The 22,229-nt window shown below is 44.7% G+C and overlaps 2 protein-coding genes across 9 annotated transcripts; one reads left to right on the top strand and one right to left on the bottom strand.

Moving 5' to 3' along the window:
- Positions 1 to 104: 104 nt before the first annotated feature.
- Positions 105 to 21,516, bottom strand: LOC121449131 (ETS domain-containing protein Elk-1). 8 transcript variants are annotated; one of them, XR_005974489.1, is made up of 6 exons: positions 21,050 to 21,516; positions 16,537 to 16,722; positions 5,827 to 5,929; positions 5,363 to 5,515; positions 2,233 to 4,489; positions 105 to 466 (listed from the first exon to the last, which is right to left on the bottom strand). XR_005974489.1 is itself a non-coding variant. In XM_041653359.1 (3 exons), the coding sequence occupies exon 3, from the start codon at positions 20,191 to 20,193 to the stop codon at positions 18,904 to 18,906; it is 1,290 nt and encodes a 429-aa protein (XP_041509293.1). In that variant the 5' UTR covers positions 20,194 to 20,497; positions 21,050 to 21,134; positions 21,260 to 21,516; the 3' UTR covers positions 17,524 to 18,903. The 8 variants fall into 8 exon arrangements, 2 of the variants coding, with proteins under 2 accessions (XP_041509293.1, XP_041509292.1); XR_005974492.1 differs by lacking the exon at positions 105 to 466 and having other exon boundaries at positions 1,190 to 2,661; positions 3,513 to 4,489; XR_005974488.1 differs by lacking the exon at positions 105 to 466 and having other exon boundaries at positions 1,190 to 4,489.
- On the top strand, positions 3,438 to 5,462 carry LOC121449132 (androgen-binding protein homolog). The gene is made up of 3 exons (XM_041653360.1): positions 3,438 to 3,581; positions 4,049 to 4,230; positions 5,242 to 5,462. The coding sequence occupies exons 1-3, from the start codon at positions 3,521 to 3,523 to the stop codon at positions 5,341 to 5,343; spliced, it is 345 nt and encodes a 114-aa protein (XP_041509294.1). The 5' UTR covers positions 3,438 to 3,520; the 3' UTR covers positions 5,344 to 5,462.
- Positions 21,517 to 22,229: the final 713 nt, after the last annotated feature.

Genomic DNA, 22,229 nt, shown 5'->3' with positions numbered 1-22,229 from the left:
CATTTCCCTCCCCCTCCTCCCACCCTTCTCCCCCTCCTCCCACCCTTCTCCCCCTCCCCCCACTCCTCTCCCCCTCCCTCTCCAGTCTACAGAGCAGTCCGGGTTCCCTGCCCTGTGGTAAGTCCTAGGTCCTCCCCCTTCCGTCCATATTGGTATTAATTTTTGAAAGTAAAGAGTCTAAGTGTCTCTTAAGTCAGAACTAAGTAGTTTGTTGTCAAAGGCTCATGGCTGTCACTTTTTCTCCATCAGTGATGACAGACGAAGTTTTCCAAAGACTCAGAGAACCAAGAACCTTCTGACTTACCTGTTAGCCGAGTCAAACAGGATTTGCATCCAGTAACTGTTTTGGAAAAGAGGTGCCAAGCACCAAGACCCACTTATGAGCTGTCCACTCTGTCCTGTGGTCTTTGCAGGTCCCGAGGGCTGCTCAGGCAAGCACAATATGACCAGCTGAGGCCTTCTCACTCTAGGAAGTATTAGGAATGGAGACGAGGGCAGACTGTGGCTAAGATGTGTCTGCTGCTGGGTGACACCTGTAGCCCTCTGCTACCTGTCAGAGCTGGCATCAGGCTTTTTGTAGATTTCACAGAGGTTAAGACCCTTGACCCCACATGTCAGAGGACACAAGACATGTACACATTTCCCCAGTGATTGCAACTGTTCACTACAACCATTAGTATTCTCTGACAAGATGTCTCTACTGTTTTCCCAACTCCTCACGGTTTCCTATTTGTGTGCATGTGTGTGTGTGTGTCTGTGAACTCACACAAATCTTCATTAGTGTTGTGGTTACACGGTATGCTGGCGAGTTTTAAGTCAATTTGCCACAAGCTAAAGTCATCAGAGAGGAGGGAACCTCAATTAAGAACATGCCTCCCCATTGTAGTGCTGGCACACGCCTTTAGTCCCAGTATTTGGGAACCAGAGACAAGGATTTCTTTCATTTTGAGGCCATCCTGGTCTACAGAGAGTTCCAGGATGGCCAGGGCTACACAGAAACCCTGTCTTGAAACACCAAAAAATAAAATAAAATAAAAAGAAAAATGCCTCCATAAGTTTGGACTGCAGGGAAGCCTGTAAGGCATTTTCTCTCCCCCACACCTCAGACAGATTTCCTCTGTGTAGCCCCGGCTATCGTGGAACTTATTCTGTAGACCAGGCTTTCCTTGAACTCAGAGATTCGCCTGCCTCTGCCTCCCAATGGCTGGAAATAAAGGTGTGCACCACCACCCCCTGACCAGGCATTTTCTCTATTAGTGATTAATGGGGGATGGCTCAGGCCGTTGATAGTGCGGTCATCTCTAGGCAGGTGGCTCTGGGTTCTATAACAGAGCAGGCTGAGCAAGCCATGGGAAACAAACCAGTAAGCAGCTCCCTCCATGGTCTCTGCATCAGTTTTTGCCTCCAGGCTCCTGCCCTGCTCAAGTGTCCTGACTTTGAGGTTGAATGGTTCTGCCAGTATAAGACAAATAAACCGTATCATCCTTAAATTGCTTTTGGTCGTGGTGTTTTATCACAGCAATAGCAAACTTTTTATTTATTTTGTTTTTCAAGATCAGGTTTCTCCATGAAGCAACTCCTATCCTGGAACTCGCTTTGTAGACCACGATGGCCTAAACTCAGAGAGATCCTCCTGCCTCTGCATCCTGAGTGCTGGATTAAAGTCCTGCACCCCATGACCAGCTGAGCAATAGTTATCTTAACTAAAGTACATAGCATACACATGTGTATGCACATGATAGCCAGAGATAGACAGTCAGGTGCCTTCGGTTGCTCTCCAATGTATCAAGGTATATGTGGTGTGTGTGTGTGTGTGTTTGTGTGTGTGAATGTCAGAGGACAAATTTCAGGAGTTAGTTCTCTTCTCCAACCATGTGGGTTCTGAGATTTGAACCCAGGTCAGCAGGCTTAGCAGCAAGCACCTTTAATCACTGAGCTATCTCAACTGCCTCCCACCCTACTGTTTGAGACGAGGTCTGTTATTGAACCTGGAGCTCCCGTGGCATTGGTGGAGCCACCACACTCAGCTCTTTACAGCGTCCTGGGGATCTGAACTCACATCCTTAGGCTTGCATAATGAGCACTTGTCCACTGAGCCATCTCCTTAGTCACTCCATTTTTGTGTGTGGAGCAGTGGATTAACCTCAGCGCTTTGCACATGCTAAGAAACGCTCTACTACTGTGTTAGTGAATTTGTGACAAAACCCAGATAAGAAGCAGCTTTCTGCTTACAGTTTGAGGGATACAGTCCATGAAGGTGGGGCAGGCATGGTGGGGTAGGCTTGGAGCAGAAACTCGAAGTGATTGATCACATCTACAGTCAGGAAGTAGAGAGAAATGAAGGCCCAGCTTGATTTCTCCTTTCCACTCCATCCATGACACTAGTCCACGCTGGACACATAAAGTCAGACATCACTTATCTTAGCATAAACAGTCTCACACAGACAGCTTTGTTTCCATGGTGATTGTAACACAGTCAGGATGAGCATCAGATTAGCCATCACACACAGTAAGCCTCCTGTCTTCAAGAATGATTAACACGAACCCAGTTGACAATGTATTTGTGCCGCAAACGTCATTCTGAGGGTAGTAGGTTGAGTTGAACTTGAGAGAGTCCACACACACAGCACTGCCTGGGCCAGTCCACAGTGGCCTGTGGGGCTGTGGACAACAGAGAAATCATGATACATAGTTGAATTCCTCCCTCTACTGTGAGCTGCTGTAACCGCAATGACTCTACTGTTTAGACCTCTTTGAGGCCTGCTTACTGGTGGGCGTGAGACAGACAAGAGTAGGAAGACAGGAATGAGCGTCCGTGGCAGGGAGGGGAATTTGCAGCAAATGCAGCTGGTAGAACAAAATCATCACCGGCCCCTGAGGATCCAACATGACCAAACACACTGGGACTATCCTGGCTGGCAGTCACAAAAAGCCACAGATGGTTCCCTCATGCCCTCAGAGGTCTAGTCCAAAGGTTGCAGCAGCTAAGATGTCAAGTGTCCCCAGGCCCCTCAGATACACACACTTCTGCTCTGATCTTGAACTCAGGCAGATGCAGTGTTCTGGGAAGTTGGCTGCCTACAGTGACAGAAACCATCCTTGACCCCCGTGGTTTCCACCTCCAAGCTTGAGCAGGACATGCTTGGAGCCAGAAGAGGAAGCAGAGGTGAGATTGAACCAGGACAACAGAGCATTTGGCTCAGCATGTGACTGACTACAAAGGTCAGCTCTAACCATCTTCTGCCAAAGGTACAGCCACTTCTGTACATAAAGTGATCACACAGGATGTCTCTAGCCATTGGTTCTTCTGAGTGGGAGGAGCTCCTAAGCTCACTCCCCCATGCAAGTGGGAAGCGGATCCATAGGTGCCAGGTTCTTGCCCAAAGGTATTTGGAACTGCTCGGAGGCAGGGTCGGGCGTGAGGTGGGATGGGGGTGGGCAGGACTGGGCTCAGGAAGACAACAGTTTAGAAGGTAGCATGATCTGCTCTGAGAAGAGCATTTAGCACTCACTCTACACCATGAAGGGGACGCTGCTTCTGCTGGCCTTGCTGGTGACCGGGGAGCTGGGCTTCCAGACAAGTGAGAACGGGAACCGATGGCCTTTCTGACCCTTGCTCATTCCATCTCCTTCCTTATGGATCTGTTTGCAGATCTAGGGGTCCCTGGGAGGTCACTAGCCAGGAGTCCTCCAGAAGACCCTTGAAATATTCTCTTCAGGATTGTGACAGTTGGGATGGGCTGGATAGGGAGACAGGGGTGAGGTGTTGATTATGCACCCTTAGTTCCATATCCAGCTGAAGCTGAATCATATGTGGGATTTATGTGAAGGTCAGATGTGCAGGCAGGTACACTCATACATGCCTCTTCTGCTGTGTGTGTGTCTATGAAAACTGTGTGCTGTAGTATCTGGGAGGCGGTAGCCTTTGGGAGGGCTGGACTGTGTGGAAGGTCAGGTAGGAAATTTGTAGAAGATCAAAGAAACCCTGATGCTCCACTACCGCCAGCCTGGGACTCTGTTAATGATGTTCTTCTGTCTGTGTTTGCAGTGGAAGCATGCATTCCTTTCTTTGAAGCCTTTGCTGGAATCTCCATCGGAAACAAGAAAATATTGAATGCCGTCCTTGACAAGTTTGAGCCTACTGATGGGGAAAGGCTGGGTTTCGAAAAAATCATGGAATGCTTGAATGATGAAGGAGTGGAAGGCAAAATCCTGAAAACCAAATTCATGGTAACGTCCTCCCCACCCTGATCTCCCTGCAGCATATGGTAGAACTCTCTGTTCAAATGGTGCAGGCAGCCAGTAACATGTGTCAGGGAATGGACACCAGAGCACCGAATCCCTGCCCACCCTAGCACGTGTCCATGCAGCATGCTGGTCCACATCCAGTCTGTCTATGCAAGGTCCTGCAAAGCACTCTCCAACGATGGGTGACCACCACGTTCTCACCACAGCAGGGCAGGGGCACAGGAGAGTCCTTGGTGTGGATCTGCACAGGGAGGACACCCTCAGCTCTACTCTAAGGTGCCTGAAACTCCTGTCTACTGGCCAGGCTCACCTTCTCTGGAGCCTCCCTTAACTCTTCTCTCCTGTCTCAGATGGAGCCCCCCTTCCACCGGCTTCCTCAGAGCCACAGCCAGAACCTCCCTCCATGGCTTAGAAGCCACCACCATTCCCACCAGAGAGTGCTTGTGGCTACTCACCCCAGGCACTTTTGGCCTCTCTTAGTCTCTTATTTAAGCACAACTGGATTACAGAGATGCATGTTTAGAATATTGCATCCCTCACTCTCTGTTTCCAAAGTACTTTTAGTTTGGGTGTCAGGTCCTCCAAAACCACTGCACTCTCCAAGAAGGAATGTCTTCCGGCACATCCACACAGGGACATATTTCTAACCCCACCATACAGCCAATGTGCTGATGGATGTCCTCAGGTATAAGATATTATCGAAGCTAGAACTCAGCCATCTTGACCTTTTTCCAACCTAGCCCCCATCATGCCTTAGGGAACTTCTCCCTTCATCCCCGCCTGGCTAGGGTGGCTTTTCAGAGTCCTCGTGACAGCTGTGGAGGAGCTGCAGCTCCCTGGGGCAGAGTCTGTTGCTGGAGCCCTGAATCACTGCAGGGAATTTTCTTCCCTGTGCAGAGGAGCAGCCTCATCATGGGTGACTGGGGAGCCCTGCTGGGGTTCTGCAGTTTGCCTGTAACTACTTCTGCCCCTTTCTATCTTTGGGTTTTTCAGGATGCCATCATCTTCAGCCCAGAATGTAGAGAATACTATACCCAAGACATCAGCGACCAATTTCAGGGAATCCTTTCCAAAGTTTACTTATTTGGAAAATGATGACTGATCTGAGAATCACCTGGCTGCCCTGTTCACTTTCCATCCTGAAGCTGGAATCTCGAAACCTGTCCCCTCCTTGCTCAGTCTGTTAAGCTGGTTCAATAAACACCTGCAGCTCTGCTCTGGGTACCATGTCTGTGTGTAGTGCAGGCGTCAAGTGATGTCTTCAGATCTAGGAGACAGAGAAAGGAGTCGGGTAGACACTCAGAGCAGGGCGACTGCCACTGACTGACTAGGTATCATGGGAAAGCCATTGCAGCCTTTTTTGTTGCTCTGTAGACCAGGCTGGCCGCAAACTCACAGACATCCACCCATCTCTGCCTCCCAAGTGCTGGGGTTAAAAGCATTGGCCCCCACCACCCAAGGCTCAGCACAGCTTTGTGAGTCTGTAAGACAGGAACTGTCTGAGGACAAAGAGCATGGAAGCAGCCACAGGTTTCATCTCAGGCTGTCAGGATAGAAACGAGGTGCATAACTCCTCACCTCATATGTTGCCTCTGGGGTTCATCACAGGGCAGCTGGCTCCTTATAGGTCAGTCTATAACAGTGCCGTGACTCTGAAGATGACTGGGGAGACTCTCCTGGTCTGCAAGAAAGGTCATCATTTGCCATAGCCCGATATACATAGAAAGTTCCAGGACAGCCAGGACTTCATAGAGAGACCCTGCCTCAAAAATAAAAACAAAAGTTAATAATAAACCAAAAATTCAAATGGGGAAAACTATTAGAGTAGAAGCTCAACTAAGGAGAAGAGAGAAGGTCTGGGAAGAAGGTTCAATGGGTAGAGTGCTTCTGTGCTTTACTGGTGACATGAGTTCGAATCCCAGAACCCATCTAAGGCCAGACTTGGCAGCATATATCTGTAATTCAGTGCTCTTGTTGAGAGATGAGAGGAGACAGGTGAATACAAAGAAGTCTGTCTGGAATCCAGACAGCAACAGAGACCTGTCTTAGACAAGGTAGGTGAGGAATGACACCTGAGTAAAATCCGTCAGTGAACACTGGGATGGGCAGTAAGGAGAGAGTGATTATAAAGGGAGAAGGGGCTGGAGAGATGGCTCAGTGGATAGGAGCACTGGCTGATTTTCCAGAAGGTCTGAGTTCAATTCCCAGTAACCTCTTGGTGACACATAGCCATCTTTAACGGAATCTGATGCTCTCTTCTGGTATGCAGGTGTACATGCACACAGAGCACTAGTATATCTTTAAAATTAATAAATTAATTAAAATAATAAAACAAGAGCTATAAAGTGGGAGGAAGGAACATTAGGAGCAATGAAGACACTCAACACTGTGACTACAGTGATGAGTTCATATAACCTACCATATTTTATACTTTAACTACGCACAGCACAGGGCACGTCAATTCACCCTCAATAGAGCTTTAATAAAAGGAATGGTGCAGTACAAATGGAATGGTTGGTGAAAAGCACAAAAATAGAGATTTCCTCTTTACTGAAAATCCAGAAATTTTGGCAAATATACACTGGTCTCACCCTCTTTGGGAGAGAGGTTTACTTTGAAGGACACAGAACATCATGGGCAATAGAGATTGGCTTTGAGTCCCAGGTCACACACATGGACTTGTATTTCTTTCCTTTCTCCTCATTCTGGCCCACGTTTCCAGGGAATCCAGCAACATTTGAATATCTGCCATTGCTCTGAGTATCAAGAGAGAAACAACCAGGGAAGGTCTGAGACTGTGTGTGCACCCTCACCTCTCACAGTGACAGTGAGCAGAACATTCCAGAAGCACACTTAGATGCTGACATTCTTGGATTTACTGCCCTCCATGTTTACTAATCAAACCCAGGGAATGGATGTATTTGTGGCAGACTGTAATAGGCCTACTCCTTGCCTGCTATCCTCCAGGGATAACACATGAGGTTGTACAAGCCAGGGTTCTCTAAGCACTGAATAACCTGATTCATCCTGACTTTTCCACATCTGCTGCAGGAATATGGGCTGTTCCCAGGGTGGAACTGTTCATGCTGAACAAGGTATTATCTTTGGCTGAAGGTTTTCCCACATTCATGACACGCAGAGAGCCTTTCTCCAGTGTGAGCTTTCTTATCCCTGACTGTAGTAATAGGAGCGGCAGGCTATGTTCCTGGCACCCGGCTGCCCGCACGGCTAGCTTTATACCCTAAAATAATTACACGGAAACTGTATTCTTTTAAACACTGCTTGGCCCATTGTTCCAGCCTCTTATTGGCTAGCTCTTACATATTGATCTAACCCACTTCTAATATTCTGTGTAGCACCACGAGCTGGCTTACCAGGAAAGATCTTAACCTGTATCTGTCTGGAGTGGGAGAATCATGGCGACTGCCTGACTTGGCTTCTTTCTCCCAGCATTCTGTTCTGTTTACTCTACCCACCTAAGGGTTGGCCTATCAAATGGGCCAAGGCAGTTTCTTTATTAATTAACCAATGAAAGCAACAGATTAGAAAGAAATCACTCCCACATCACCTGACACGATGGGACCATTTGATGAACGTTTCTCACATTCAGGGCACTTATAGGGCCGTTCTGCAGTCTGGATATGCTGGTCCTTGGGAAGCATTTTTGTGGCTGAATGTTCCCCGCATTCCCTGCATCTGCAATGTCCACCTCCACTGAGGGGCCCCCAGCATCCAGAGCTTATGGGTAAGCTCCTTCTGGTCTCATGCTGGAGAAGGCCTGAGTTTTCCCTACCGTCTTCACATATCTAAGGGGTTTCTGCACTGGAGACTGTGTGGTTCTTACACAGGGATCCTTGTCCTCGTCGTCACTGAAACCTTTCCTTCCACTGTGCTGGTGTTGGGAGGTGCTTACCCTGAAGGAGAATTGCCTTCCCCATGTCCACACGTATGCAGTTTGTGGGGAATGTAACCCTGCTGTTCAGCCTACAGAACAAGATGTTTCATGACTATGCCACATATCCCACAGGGTAGATTTTCTGGAAGACTGAATCAGCTGTGGTAACCTTGACTTTTGATCCTCTTTGAAAATATGCCTCAGTCTCCACTTGAAATCAGAAAAATCTTATCAATAAAAACCACAAATCAGATATCATGGTAAAAACCTGAAAGACCAGAGAAGCAAAGGAACAGCACCAGTGACTTCCTACCTCTTCCATTCCTGCAACCAACAAGGCTGAGATCCTGTCTCTGCCCCACCTGCTCACTTCCCATTTCCTTCCTGTACAGACCTCCAGACCTCTATGATTAACTAGTGAGTAGTTCCAACCTCTGACTCCAAGCAAGGTTTATTTGTCAGAACACAAAATATCACACATCATTTACTCAATTTTGTCTAAGTAAAAATCAAAAGTTTTAAGTAACATATAAAAAGTATATGCAGTTAGTACAATAACAATAAAGAAATATATAAGGCAGTAATTGTATTAACAATGTCTAGTCCATTAGCATTTGACAAATTCAGAGAAAATACTCCATTATCTACCCTATCTTGGTAAGTCCAAAGTGTTGTACCTAATATACTTTCTATCATAACTTGTATTACCAATCCAAAACTATCAATTTTTGTTCGGAATCTCATACATTTTACCCATTTTTTGTGAGAATTTTTTCTGAGTTTGGTAACAATGAAAATCAGAATAACTGTGCAGGCTTCAACTCCCTGAGAAAGATATAAATTACCTGAGTAAACAGGAAGGGCAGAGCAAAGAACTTCACAAAACTAAGACATGACAGAAACAGCTGGCTGCCTGGACAGTCCCCCAAGGTTTCTCTGCAACCTTGGGGCTTCCAACTCTTGCCTACAGGTCTAGCATATCTGACAGACTTCTCTGTGAAGCAGGATTTTTGAAGAACTGCCCCCACCTCATCTTGGCAAAGTTCAGCTGTCATTTTCTTTTGTTTCCTGCTTGTTCAATTTGGACAGTATACTGGCAGCAGTTGAGGAAAGGGCAGTATCTTGACCAGTGGCTAGCTTTGCCACAAAAAAGTAAACATCATGTGGAGTTTCTTTGTTGCTAACCATCTTCTCTGAAGTAGATTGGTGCTGACAGCAGAAACATGTTTCATTGTCTTAAAAAAAACCTTATATAATTAAAACATCTTAAATGCCATATTCTGTAAATCTATGAAGTGTTTGAAGATGGCCTGTCTATCTAAAATATATCATTTGATCTTGATAACATACCTAACATGACTACAAATTTGAATGTCATAGGTGACTGACTATTAACGTGCATTTTTATATTATCCTAAATAGCTTGTAATAATAACTTTTAAGAAATTTACATGTTTAAATGAGCTATATAGGTACAATTATTGAACAACAGTAGAAAACTATATACAGTATGTTCTAACAAAAATAACCTTAAATTTGTATTAATATAAAAATATCTTAAGAGTAGAAACATATATACAGTATTACAAAAATAAACTCAAATTTTACAAAAATGAATTCAAATATATAAAAATTCAAACCAAATGTAAACTATTTAAAAGTAGTAGTTACAATTTTTGGTTTAAAAGTAGATTTAATAATCTTCCCTTTTATCCTATTTCTACATCCCACCTTTTTCTTTTTAGAATGAGATCCCTGAATCTAATCTCCTTTGTTCAGCATTTTTCCTGATCATTATCAATAACAATATCAATAACGATCCCTCTAAATGATGACAAATATCCATAACCTACAGAATGACCAAAACCCAACCACTGCACCTCTTAGGAATGTGGGTGTCATGTTCTTAAAATTACTTCCTGTTGTCCGGGGTTGATGGCATCTCTTGGGGACCCTGAAAAAAACTGGGATAATTGTCATGTCTTGGGAGAGCTAGCTGTATCATTTGTTGTTCAGTCTCCTTGTAATGGGAAAATGCAGGGCTTACTTCAAGTCCTGACTACAGTAGTCTGTAAGGCTGGACCAACTCAGCTAGCCACCTTGAAACTGTCCTGAGCAGTTTGGAGTTCTAAACCAACCTTTGGGTGTTTGTCAGCTCAGTGGAATTATGATAATCTAGGCATAATCATCGTTGTGGGCCCCATCCTCCTTTTGGAGTCTTCGAATGTCACTGATGGGCATGGTCAAGGGTGACTGCAGAACTTGAACATTCTAATGTCACATGTAGCAGATCTCTTAGAGGTTAAAGAGCCATAATTTGTTATGTACATCCAGAGTGTAAAAACTTAATTCCTAGCTACCTGATGGAGACTCCAACCTGAAATCATGTACAGGAAGGTAGAGGAAACCTTTTTCTAGAATTAGTATTCTGGAAGACCATTAATATCATGACAAAGTGAAAAATACAGATATTGAACTTTATACATTTTTTTTTTTTTGGTTTTTCGAGTCAGGGTTTCTCTGTGGTTTTGGAGCCTGTCCTGGAACTAGCTCTTGTAGACCAGGCTGGTCTCGAACTCACAGAGATCCGCCTGCCTCTGCCTCCCGAGTGCTGGGATTAAAGGCGTGCGCCACCACCGCCCGGCGAACTTTATACATTTTGAGATAATATTTATACTTTAAGAAACATGTTAAAGAGTAAAAATAAAACAAAGGATTATGAGAATATTGGCAAAGAACAGTCCCTTAATTTTGGTTTTTCTTCCATTTCATATCAGGTAAATCTTCTGACATGAGACAGAGATTTTGGATTGTCCTTTAACAAGCATGCTTGTTGTAAGAGAAGGAGAGACCCACTCACCCATTCCAAAGCCAGGTTTAATTTTTAATTGGAGTAGAACTACAAAAAGACCATTTGTACTATATGTCTGTAGAGAACAGCAGAAACAAACATTTGGGATGATTTATGAAATGCTGTCCTGTTGGAAATGTGATACACATACAGGCCAATTTAGTCTTTGTCTTGGGACATTTTCTCTGGATGATTTGTCCTTTTACTTTGAATGTGTCATTTGTCCAGTGGTCTTCAGATTCCCTAATTGGACGCCTTCATTCTCCTTTACAAACAAAACCAAATCCCTGCTCCAACCCCAACTTTGGGGAATTTCCCTTTTGGCAAGTTTTAGCCAACCAAATGAAAAGCATTTGTTAGTCTAATGAGTTAGTTTAAATTGAATGGTCACACTGGCTGATGAACTCTTCTAATCAAAGGTCTCTCTTGTTCAAATCTCATCTTTATCAATTTTGAGGGAATCCCCAGCATTTCTTCTCCCATGGAAACAAAAGCAAAACCTCTTTCCTAACGTAACACATATCCTGGCTTCCATTTTGAGGTCAACACATCATCAAAGTATATAGGCTGATTTAATTCAGGAGTTTTTTTTCTATCATCTAACATTTCTTCGTAGATGTCCTTTCTCATTAGCATTTAGAAAATTTAAAACTAATAAAGCATTATGAAATCTATCTCTTGGGGTCTTTATCATCCCTTTCTATTTATGTAGCATATTTTTTAGACTTCAATTTGATCTTTCTATACCTGCTTGTCCTGTAGGATTGTGTGGTATACCTGTAATATGCTTTATGTTGTAATATGCAAAAACTTTCATTCTTACTAGAGATATATGCTGAAGCATTGTCAGTCTTGATTTTTACAGGTATGCCCAAGATGTCCGTAACTTCTAATGAATGTGTGATTGCAGAATCAGTCATTTCAGAAATGAAAGCAGTTGCCCATCAAAATCCTAAATATGTACCAATGGTGTGGGGTACATATTTTAATTTTTCAAATTCGGCAAAATGAAAGACATCCATCTGCCAAATTTCATTTCTTTGAGTACCCTTTGGGTTACTTCTGCAAGCAGTGGAGTTTGGTTATACAAGTAACAAGTAGGACACTTTCTTATCATTTCCTTGGCTTATAGGCAAGTGATGGAAAATTCTTTTTTCAATCCCTTGCTAGTGACATTGTGTTTTAAATGAAATTCTGAGGCTGCTGGCACATTTACTACCAACAGTCTATCAGTTTCAGCATTACCATATGTTAGAGGGCCTGGCAGACCCCTATGGGATCTAATACATGTTATATATCAGGGATGATTTCTAATTCTGATTAGTTATTGTAACTGAATAGATAACAAGGTCAATTCTGAATCAATTGGAATAAATTCAGCCATTTTAATATGTAAAACAACTCTCTGTATATTGAAAGTCAGTAACTATATTATAGAAAATCTAATACTACCATGAGAATAGCATATAATTCTGACTTTTGAACAGAATCATGAAGTCTTTGAGTCACTTTATTCAAATTTCCTGATTTATAACCTGCTTTTCCTGATTTGTTTGAATCAGTATAGAATGTAGGGCCTCCAGAAATTGGTGCTCCCTGCACAATGTGAGGAAGGCACCAGTTAGTTCTCTTTTTAAACTGAATTCTCTTGTTTTATGTATATTTGTTGATATGTTTTTAATTTTTTTACCTCTGTTTGTGTGGTAAAGATAAAATTCTAGGATAGTATCTTCTCTCTGCATTAAAATTCTTGTGGGGAGTGTGTAGAAGGTAAAATAACCAGAAAGGGATCAAGCTCTGGATATAAACAATCCACATGTGCATCCTGCAATTTCTTTTCTACAAAAGCGAATTCTCCCTCGGCTTTAGCTGAAAATTTTCTTGGACTATTTAAGACATTGTCACCTTTTAAGTTTGAAATAAATCCCTCAGTTCTTGAGTTGTTAATCCAGCTGTGGGCTGTAGCCAGTTGATGTCTCCCAGACATTCCTGAAAGTCTTTAACAGGCTGCAATTGATTTTTCTTGATTTGTATCTTTTGAGGTTGATTTTTTTTGTAAATGTATCATATATCTTAGGTAATTAACACAATCTTCACTTTGTAATTTTTCAAGAGCAATTTACAATTCCAAACAAGGCAAAATTTTCTTTACTTCCTCAATCGTCTTTTCTAAAGTATCTACATTTGAATCAGCCTGCAAGATATCATCCACATAATGGGAAATTACAGATTGAGGAAACTGTACACAAATCATTTCTAATGGCTGTCATACTAAATATTGGCACTGGGTGGGGCTGTGTAACTTCCCTTGTGGGAAAAGTTTTCACTGATATCTCTTATCAGCCTGAGAATTATTATAAGTAGGCATTGTAAAGGCAAATTTTTCTCTACCCTTTTCTTGTAAACAATGAACAAACAGCAGTCTTTAAATCAATAATTATAATGGGCCATCTTTTATGTAATCGAGAGGGCAGAGGAATTACAGGCTGTAAAGAGCCCATTGGCTGAATCACCTTAGTAATGGATCTTAGATCTGTTACCATTCTCCATTTTCCAGATTTCCTTTTAAGAACAAATACAGGACAATTCCAAGGATTGGTCTATTCTTCGATATGTTGAGCATTTACCTGCTCCTGTACCATCTGTTCTAAGGCCTGTGAATTTCCTGATGTCAAAGGGCATTGTTCCACCCAAATGGATTTGTCAGTTAACCATTTTAAAGGTAGAGCTGTTGGTACTTTTGAAAGATCAGCAGCTGTTGTGCCCTGTTTTTGTACAACCTGAATGGTCACTGACTGTTCTTTATAATACCTTTTAATATTTTTCTCAGAAACATATGCCAGTTTATGGTTTCTTTCTGAGATTGGAGGTTTTCCTCTGTTGTAGCCATTCACGTATCCACAAATTCATTGCTATGTTAGCCACACATGGCTTTAATTTTCTCTCTGTTTTTCTGGCCCTACACATTCAACCCATCTTATGCTCTCCCTTCACCAGAGAAAAAGTTCTAATCCCTAAAAGTTGAACATTTACTTCCTGAAGAGGCCAATTTGGATGTCAAGATTCTGGTACAACTATTGTTACATCCTCCCTTGTGTCTATACGACACTCAATTACAATGTCATTTGTTTTTCTTTTTAGTTTTGGTCTCTGATCACAAAAGTCTGCCAAAATATTTGATGGTTTCTCCTGAAATTTTTGTTTTCTAAAATTGATGTATCATCTAGAGCAGTATGGTTTTTAGTATCTATTTCTTTTTTTAATTGGGTGATACATCTTTCTCTGCTCCCCTCCCTTTCTAGCCTCTCCTGTACTTCCCCCCAACTCCCAATTTACTTGGGGGATTTTGTCTTTTTCTCTTTCCTATATAGATCCTTTTATGTCTCTCTTAGGGTCCCTATTTCTTTCTTTTTTTTAAAAGTTATGTAATATATACATATACATACATATATACATACATACATATACATACATATATATATATATATACATATATACACACACACACTCTATCTGCATGTACCAGAAGACGGCATCAGAGCCCACTATAGATGGTTAATAGCCACCATGTGGGACCTGGGAATTGATTTCAGGATCTCTGAAAGAGAATTCAGTAATCTTAAGTACTGAGCCATCTCTCTAGCCCCCAATATGGTTTTTAAAAAAAGACATTAGGTCCTATAATTGTTCTGGGATGAAGTTTCCTTCAACTAAATTTGACAAGGACCTCTGAGAGAGGTCCCCCAGGCATTTCCTGATGGCAAAGGGTTACCCTGTCTGTCCTTTGTTGATCTGCATACATTGGTCCTTGTGGGCCTTGCCTCATCTTCTGCCTACTCTAGAAGGCAGGGGTGTTCTGTTTGGATTAGTCCTAGAAGAAACATTGCTTTTAAAAATGCCCAGTCTAGAAAAATTCCTTTTTAGATGACCTTGTTTACTACAATGAAAACATCTGACATTTTGTTTTTTCTTTAACCCTCTGAAAATCCCCTCTCCTATGCAAGTATCTTCATGGTTATGATTTCAATATTGACTGTATCTCAGATCCATTCCTGTATGGGTGCTGACCTTTGTCAATGGAAGTTTCTGTCCAATTCATTCCCACAGTCGTTCAGTCCAAAAGAGAAACACCCAGAGGCTTATATTAATTATACACTGTTCATATACTATTAATTAGTTTATTAATTATAAACTATTAATTAATTCAGGATTATATTAACTAGCTCATACAACTTAAATTAACCCATTATTCTTGTCTATGTGGCTTGGTACCTTTTCCCAGTGAGGTATTCTCATCTTGCTTTCTCTGTGTCTGGCTGGCGATTGATTCTGCCTTTCCTCTTCCGAGAATTCTCCTAGTCTAGTTGCCCCATCTCTACATCCTGCCTGGCTACTGGAAATCAACATCTAATTAAACCAATAGCAGTGACAAATATTTACAGTGTAAAAGAGCATTCTTCTATAGCAGATCTTGCCTTTAAAGGCCTAATTATCATTTGCTTTATGAATTAACTTTTTTAAAAGCCAAAGATTCAATTATTTTCTGGCTTCTGAATTTGGTGTCATTCTATTCACAGCTGAAGTCAATCTTTGTGGAAAAAAATCAGTGAAGGTTTCTTTTGGGTCCTGTATAACTTTAGTAAATGACTGAGTCCTCTTTCTGATTTCTTTTGTCCCAAGCATTCAAAGTTGCTGCATGGCACAGAGTCAGGGTGTGGTCATAGTCATCATGTAGAGACTGACTTTGTACATCAGCATAATTGCCCTCTTGAAGACGTTGGTCTTGGGAGATTTCAAGACTTCTAGCCCACTTTGTTGTTCAGTGGTCCTAGCCTCAACTTCTTACCATGTCCTCCACTGTAACTGTGGACCAGGTTCCAATATGCTAATGTAACCAAGTCTTTCCAGTCATTTGGGACAATTCTATTACCAGTTGACCATGAATTTAACATCTACTGAACAAAAGGTGAATGCATGCCATATGAAACTACAGCTTCCTTAAATCTCCTCAAATCTAACCTTTCCACAGGAACCCAGCCAGCTCTGACACAGCCTTGGGGTACTGCCATTTGATAGTTATTTCCAGGTGACTAAATAAATTAAGGCTGATTGTCTGACAGCCTTGGACTGTTCCTCTCTAAGTTTATGATGTAATGGTGTCATTGGTTCTCCTTTAAATTCCTCTTTCTATATCTGAGTATCTTCATTATCTGTTTTAATGAATTGTCTTAAGTCTTATAACTTATCAGATGAAATTCCATTATTTTCTTTAGTAATTAGTTGTAGGGCTTGCATATTGTCAGTAGTCACCTTTTCTAAGGCCTTTATCTCTTGGCAGTCATATCAACCAACTTGTTTAGGGATCAAACAAGATGTATCAAACCAATAATATTTATAATTGACATTATATAATCCCTTCTAAGTTAATTATCCCCTAAGTCTCTCCATCCTAACAGTGTTTCCCATTTTTGGATGTGGACAAAACAACTCTCCGTTTGTTTTTTGAACTAATCCCCCCTTTAACAGTTCCCAATTGTCTTACCAAATCTGCTGATGATAACGGTAAAGTCTGGGGCCGGCTGCCTCTGCTTAGCCTGTCTGAGCTGAAAAGCAGGCGGTGTCCATCCTGGCTGAGAACAGCTTTCCTGACCCTGTGTCCGCAGCCTGACGAGGGGCTCCAGGGAAGGCCCACACTTGTGGGGAGAAAAGGAGTCAAGCAGCCAGCAACCTGCAAGGGAAACTATGAAATCAGCCATGTGGGTGGCAGGAAGAGAAAGCACAGAGCTACCTGAAGGCAGAGCTGCTTGGTGCTGAGGGGCTAAAAACAGGCATTTGGAGCCAAGCGCCTGTGGAGTTTGGGACTTGTGGACATTTGCTGTAGAGACTGCTATAGGAAAATTCCAGACTTGCTCAGAAGGATTGGGGAAGAAAGGGAAAGCCAGAGAGACATGAGGTGACTCCCCTGCGAAACAGTTCTAACCCATGAACATGACTTAACTTTGTCTGTCTTTGTGATCCCATCTCAATCTGAGAGATGAGTCCAGTGCTCCTAAGCTGATCCCTAACCACCTGCCTTGCTCCTAGCAATGCTCACACCATGCCCTGAACTTTTTTTTTAATAGAGCTAATTTCTACATCTATGTACATATAGGTCACCTAAATGGGGTGTCTCCAATAGGAATCTCTGTCCAGAACTCCAGACGTACACTCAATACCTTCACACAGAGTTCTCTAGACAAGCTCAGATCAGCATGGCCCTAAACCTACTTCTTTTTTGTTGTTTGTTTATTTTTTTTTTCAAGACAGGGTTTCTCAGCATAGTCCTGGCTGTTCTGCAGCTCACTCTGTAGGATGGCATCAAACTCAGAGATCCAACTGTTTTGGCTACTCAGTGCTGGAATTAAAAGGTGGATAATGAAAGACCCCCGGTGTGGAGAGACCCTCACTCAAGTCTCAGGATAACACGACCCCCCCCCCCCCCAACCTCCAGTAACTCACGAAGAGACTGTCCTTGCTGCAATCACACGAGGTTTATTGACAGGTACCAGTGCACTGGGGCCAAGACTCATAACCCACGCAGGGAAGGAGTTCGACCCCGAGTGACCGGGAGAAGGGTTTTTTTTTTTTCACCTTTAAAAATATATATTTACAGAACAATTCCCCATTCTCTGGGACTCTTAGAAAAAAAGGTCCATTTTGGGGAAGTAAAACAAATAGTGGAGACGAGTGTAGCACCGTCCCCCAAATCACCAGCCCCCAGGTCTTCAGGCCTGGTCTGGGCCAGTGCTGACAGGAGGTGAGCCTGGGAGTTTTTTGAATCCATTCCTTCCAGCCTAGAATTGATACAAGACAGGCTTCATGTTCCCCATTCCTCCCTCCCAACTCCAGGGACACTTAAAAGGGTCCTTTGCACCTGCCCGCAGGAAATTGGGGGGCTGGGAGGGAGGGAGCTGAAAATACACATTTGGTATCAAAAATAAACACTTGGGGTTGGCAGGAAGACCACCTCCAAATCCCTTACTTCCCACCCACCCGCCTACCCACCCATCAGATATAGGAAGGGATGCTTCCCTCTCCCCTATTGAAAAGCCCCATTTAAAAATAGATTATACTATCAAAATGGAAGAAGATGGGAGACAGAGAGCCCTGGAGTACTGGCTGGAGGGGCCCCCCAGACGGGGACCACCACCCCAAAAAAAACCCTCCATTGGGAGGTAATAGGCAGGCCCCCAGGGAATTTGGAGACAAAGGAATGGCTTCTCAGGGGAAGAACAAGAGGAGTATTCTTCCCTGGCTGAAAGCTTACTTGAGAAAGAACAAGCTGACTGAGAAGGTTGGGGAGGTAGCAATTCCTATGTGAACAGTGTGATTCTTCCTTGGCTACCACTCCCAAACCATTAAATCATACAAGTGCTTCCTGGACTCAGATATGGCCAGGAATAATAAAACAAAACAAACTAGCTCTTCAACCCATATTGCAAAATAAAGACAGGGCACCCTCATCTCCCCAAGGGCAGGCTGAGAAATAAATAAAGGTCCTTCTCAAGCCATACCCTGATTGTCTTGTTTTAGGGAGAAAATTGGGGAAGAAATGGGGGAGATGTCTTACCTACTCTCCTAAAAGGGTTAGGCCAGATTCTTCCCAGTGGCCTTCAAAAAATAAATAAATAAACCGCCTCTACCATTCAAGTAGGAGACGTGTAAAGGCGGCCACTGGGAGCCTGGCAAAAAAGAAAGAAGTTGTCTATTTTGGGTGGAAGTTTAGTGAAAGATTCTCTCTTTCCCAGGATATCCACCCCACCACGAGCAGAGCATGAGTCTGTCAGTTGAACTGTTTCTCCTTGAGATGGCTAGTTGGAGAGTTGAGGAGCACGGATGGAGGGACTCCAGAAAGGGAGTGGTGGTGGAGTCATGGCTTCTGGGGCCCTGGGGAGAGCACCACGGGGGTCGAGAGGCCATCCACGCTGATGGAAGGGATGTGCACCTGTGCGCTGCCACTGGACGGAAACTGGAAGGAGAGCTTGGCTGGACTACGGGGTGCAATTGGACTCAGAGTGCTCCAGAAATGAATGCTGGGGGGCAGTGAGCTGGGTGTCAGCAGCACCGGGGTCAAGGTATGTGTGGGTAGCAGGGATGGCGTCAGTGCTGGCCCTGGTGCCTGCAGCCCAGAGCCTGTTCCTGATCCAGGAGTCCGTTCAGGTCCTGGGCTACCCAGCAGGCTTGGGCTAAGTGGAAGTTCCAGGTCCCGGGGCTTCCGGCCCTTCTGGGGTTGGGCGATCTCAGTGGCAGAGGCAGAGAGGCCACAAACCTGTGCTGTATTTTCCGTTATGACAGCTGGGAGCCGAGCCAGAAGGCCTTCTGAGGGTGAGACTTCTGGTTCAGTTTTGACAGTTTCTGAACCAAAGCCTGCAGCCCCTACTACTTGCAGTTCTTCCCTAGGTCCCTCCACTTTCACTTCTGGGGGCAGTGGACGGCCAAAACCTGGCTCCAGACCCAACTCTTCTGATTTCTGGTTTGTGGCCTCGGGTGGGGTCAGGATAACCTGCAGGGGCAGACCAGCCTCTTCAGCCTCCAAACAGGCTTCTATGGGGTTTGGACTGGTGCTCCTGCTCCCCGAGAGAGGTGCTGGTACTCCTGCAGGGGTAGTGTTGGGGAGCACTGAGGCAGGCCGAGGATGCAGAGGTGGTGGTGGCTGTGGCTGCAGGGACTGGATTGTGAAGGTGGAGTAGAGGCCCGAGCGCATGTATTCGTTTCGGCTGCTTCGTGCTAAACCACCTTGGCCTGCCATTCCTGCACCCTTGGGTGTTCCTGGCTTTCCACTGGCAGTGTCCCCTGGGGCTGCATGGATAGCAGCAGGGGCCATTGCTACAGTCGAGGCTACAGACACCTCAGGCTGGGGTGGGCAGTCTTCAGTGGAGCACCCTGCAACCTCTGGGTAGGATACAAACTTGTAGACAAACTTCTGACCGCTCACCTTGCGGATGATATTCTTGTCGTAGTAGTACCGCAACGCCCGGCTGAGCTTGTCGTAATTCATGTTGGTCTTGTTCTTGCGCAGCCCCCACAGACGGGCCACCTCCTCTGCGTCCACCAACTTAAATTCACCGCCATCCCGTGAGGTCCAAGAGATGATGTGGCCGTTACCTTGTTCTCTCAGAAGCTGCAGCAGAAACTGCCACAGCGTCACAGACGGGTCCATCGCTAGGGAAGTGCTCACGCCATTCCAGACGGACCTGCGTGTGGCGCGGCGGTGGCGGCGGCGGCAGCTCCCGGGGGCGGGGGCTCCATGTGATGCCCCACCGCCCCCCCAGGCCCGGGTTCCAAGGCGGCGGAGGCGGCGGAGGCGGCTGCGGCGGGAGCAACAGCGGCGGCAGCGGCAGCACCCAGAAGCCCGAGAAGGGGTTTTTATAGGAAGAAACCACAGCCCAATAATCCGAGAGGGGCCGGGAGGGTGTCACAGAAAATTCTGAAAATACCAGTGTTGATCACAAGGGGGCAACTCCCTGTTTCTCAAAAAAAAAAAAAAAAAAAAAAAAAAGATTATTCTGAAGATTACAATCTAACTTTATCTTCAGCTAGTTCCTAAAACACAGTCACTGAACCGGCTAATCCTAGATTTCTGATTCTTTTCTCCCTGCTTAGATTTTTGGCTCTATTTTTTCCTGCAAGGGGGGGGGGGTTTGGATTTATCCAGGTCTTTCAGTACCACCATTGCTTGGCCCAAACCTTCTTCGTAACATTCTTTCAAAAAAAATTATCCCGCCAACCTTTCCTCTTCATCTGACAGCACTTCCTTCCTTCCATTGACTCACGACTCTCCTTGGTTTGTAGGTATAAAAGGCTGGAGATGGCTTGATGGTTAAGAGATTGGTTGCTCTTTCATGGATTCCAGTTCGATTCCCAGCACACACATGACAGCTCTATGGTCTAAACCTTCAGTCTCCAGCTACTGAAGCCGTTTTCCGGTCTCCCTGGGAGCTGAACGCTACTTGCACAGACATACATTCGAGCAAAACACACATACATATATACAAATAAGAGTATCTTCGTCTCACCATGCCACCGGCGCCCTGGGCTCATCCGCTCACTCTCCCATCTCTCCCGAAGCGCATCTGCACGCCTCTCAACACGTGAGTCTTGCTGTAGAGAAAACTTCTTGAGCCTCCGTGGCACTGAGTGACAGGCCGGGACCTCCCACAACCAGGCTGCCCAGTCCGCATCAGCCTGGTGAGGCTGAAAAGACCTGGGCAGGGGCTGCCTCTGACCTCAGATGATCGCAGGGCAGTCTGCAAGCTCCGCCCGGGGCCTCGGCACCATCCCTGGCCGAGTTAGTCAGGGCGGCCGCCACCTGCAGACTCGGGGCTGAGCGAAGCTGCTCCGGGCTGGGACCCAGCGAAGTTCCGCTGGCCCGTGCTGTCCGGTACCGGCGTCATCTAGGCGGCATATTCTCGAATCTCTGAGTTACTTAACCAAGGAGGCAGCACGAACTCAGACTCTCAGATTGCCTATAAAGCGAAGCCGGAAGTGCCTCCTTTGACGCAAAGCGCTGAGGCTTCTGGGTAATGTAGTATCCTCAAGCCATGACCCTTCATGGGAGAACACCCTAAAGTTGGAACATGGGTATGCACAGACACTTGGCCAGCAGCATCGCTACTGTTCTGGTCTCGCTCCTGCAACAGGGGGCGTCGTTCTGTGATCGCCATGAAAAGGATTGCAGGGAATCACAGAAGCGTAGAGAGTCCTTATTTCAGATATTCTCCAATGCTACAAAATCAGATTACACAGGCAACCAGATTTGTGTGACCCAAGAATTGTGTTCACCTGATGACCTTTGAGTTAATAGTATTCCCTTATTTCTATTCAGATGTGTGTGAACTGACTCTTTATAAAGTCAGTTGTGGGGCTGGGGAGATGGCTCAACAGGTAAAGGCACTTGCTCCCTACCCTGGCAACAGGAGTTCAAGCCCCGGGACCTGCAAGGCAGGAGAGCAATTTGACCTCTATATATACACACACAAATGCACATACACACAAATGGACACACACACACACACACACACACACTATTACTTATTCCCCTTCCCCAAACAAATATAATAACAAAGTAAGTCATGGTCCCAGAGGCCTGAGACAGCGCCCACATCCCAGCTGTGGTCGGGTTTAACAGATGGGACCCAGAGGCCTAGAGGGGCATCTTAACTCATGAACACTATACATACACAATTGGCCATTTTC

This window comes from Microtus oregoni, unplaced genomic scaffold (assembly GCF_018167655.1).
Source record: "Microtus oregoni isolate MIOR12 unplaced genomic scaffold, Mior012 000006F_ref0000085, whole genome shotgun sequence".
Taxonomy (NCBI): domain Eukaryota; kingdom Metazoa; phylum Chordata; class Mammalia; order Rodentia; family Cricetidae; genus Microtus; species Microtus oregoni.
This window is presented reverse-complemented; position numbering and strand designations above follow the sequence as displayed.

Excerpts from the sequence above, each read along its gene's own strand:
- LOC121449132 (XM_041653360.1), top strand. The coding sequence starts at position 3,521 with ATGAAGGGGACGCTGCTTCTGCTGGCCTTGCTGGTGACCGGGGAGCTG. Across the intron at positions 3,582-4,048 it reads GGAGCTGGGCTTCCAGACAA|TGGAAGCATGCATTCCTTTC; the intron begins GTGAGAACGGGA and ends CTGTGTTTGCAG. Across the intron at positions 4,231-5,241 it reads TCCTGAAAACCAAATTCATG|GATGCCATCATCTTCAGCCC; the intron begins GTAACGTCCTCC and ends TGGGTTTTTCAG.
- LOC121449131 (XM_041653358.1), bottom strand. The coding sequence starts at position 20,193 with ATGGACCCGTCTGTGACGCTGTGGCAGTTTCTGCTGCAGCTTCTGAGA.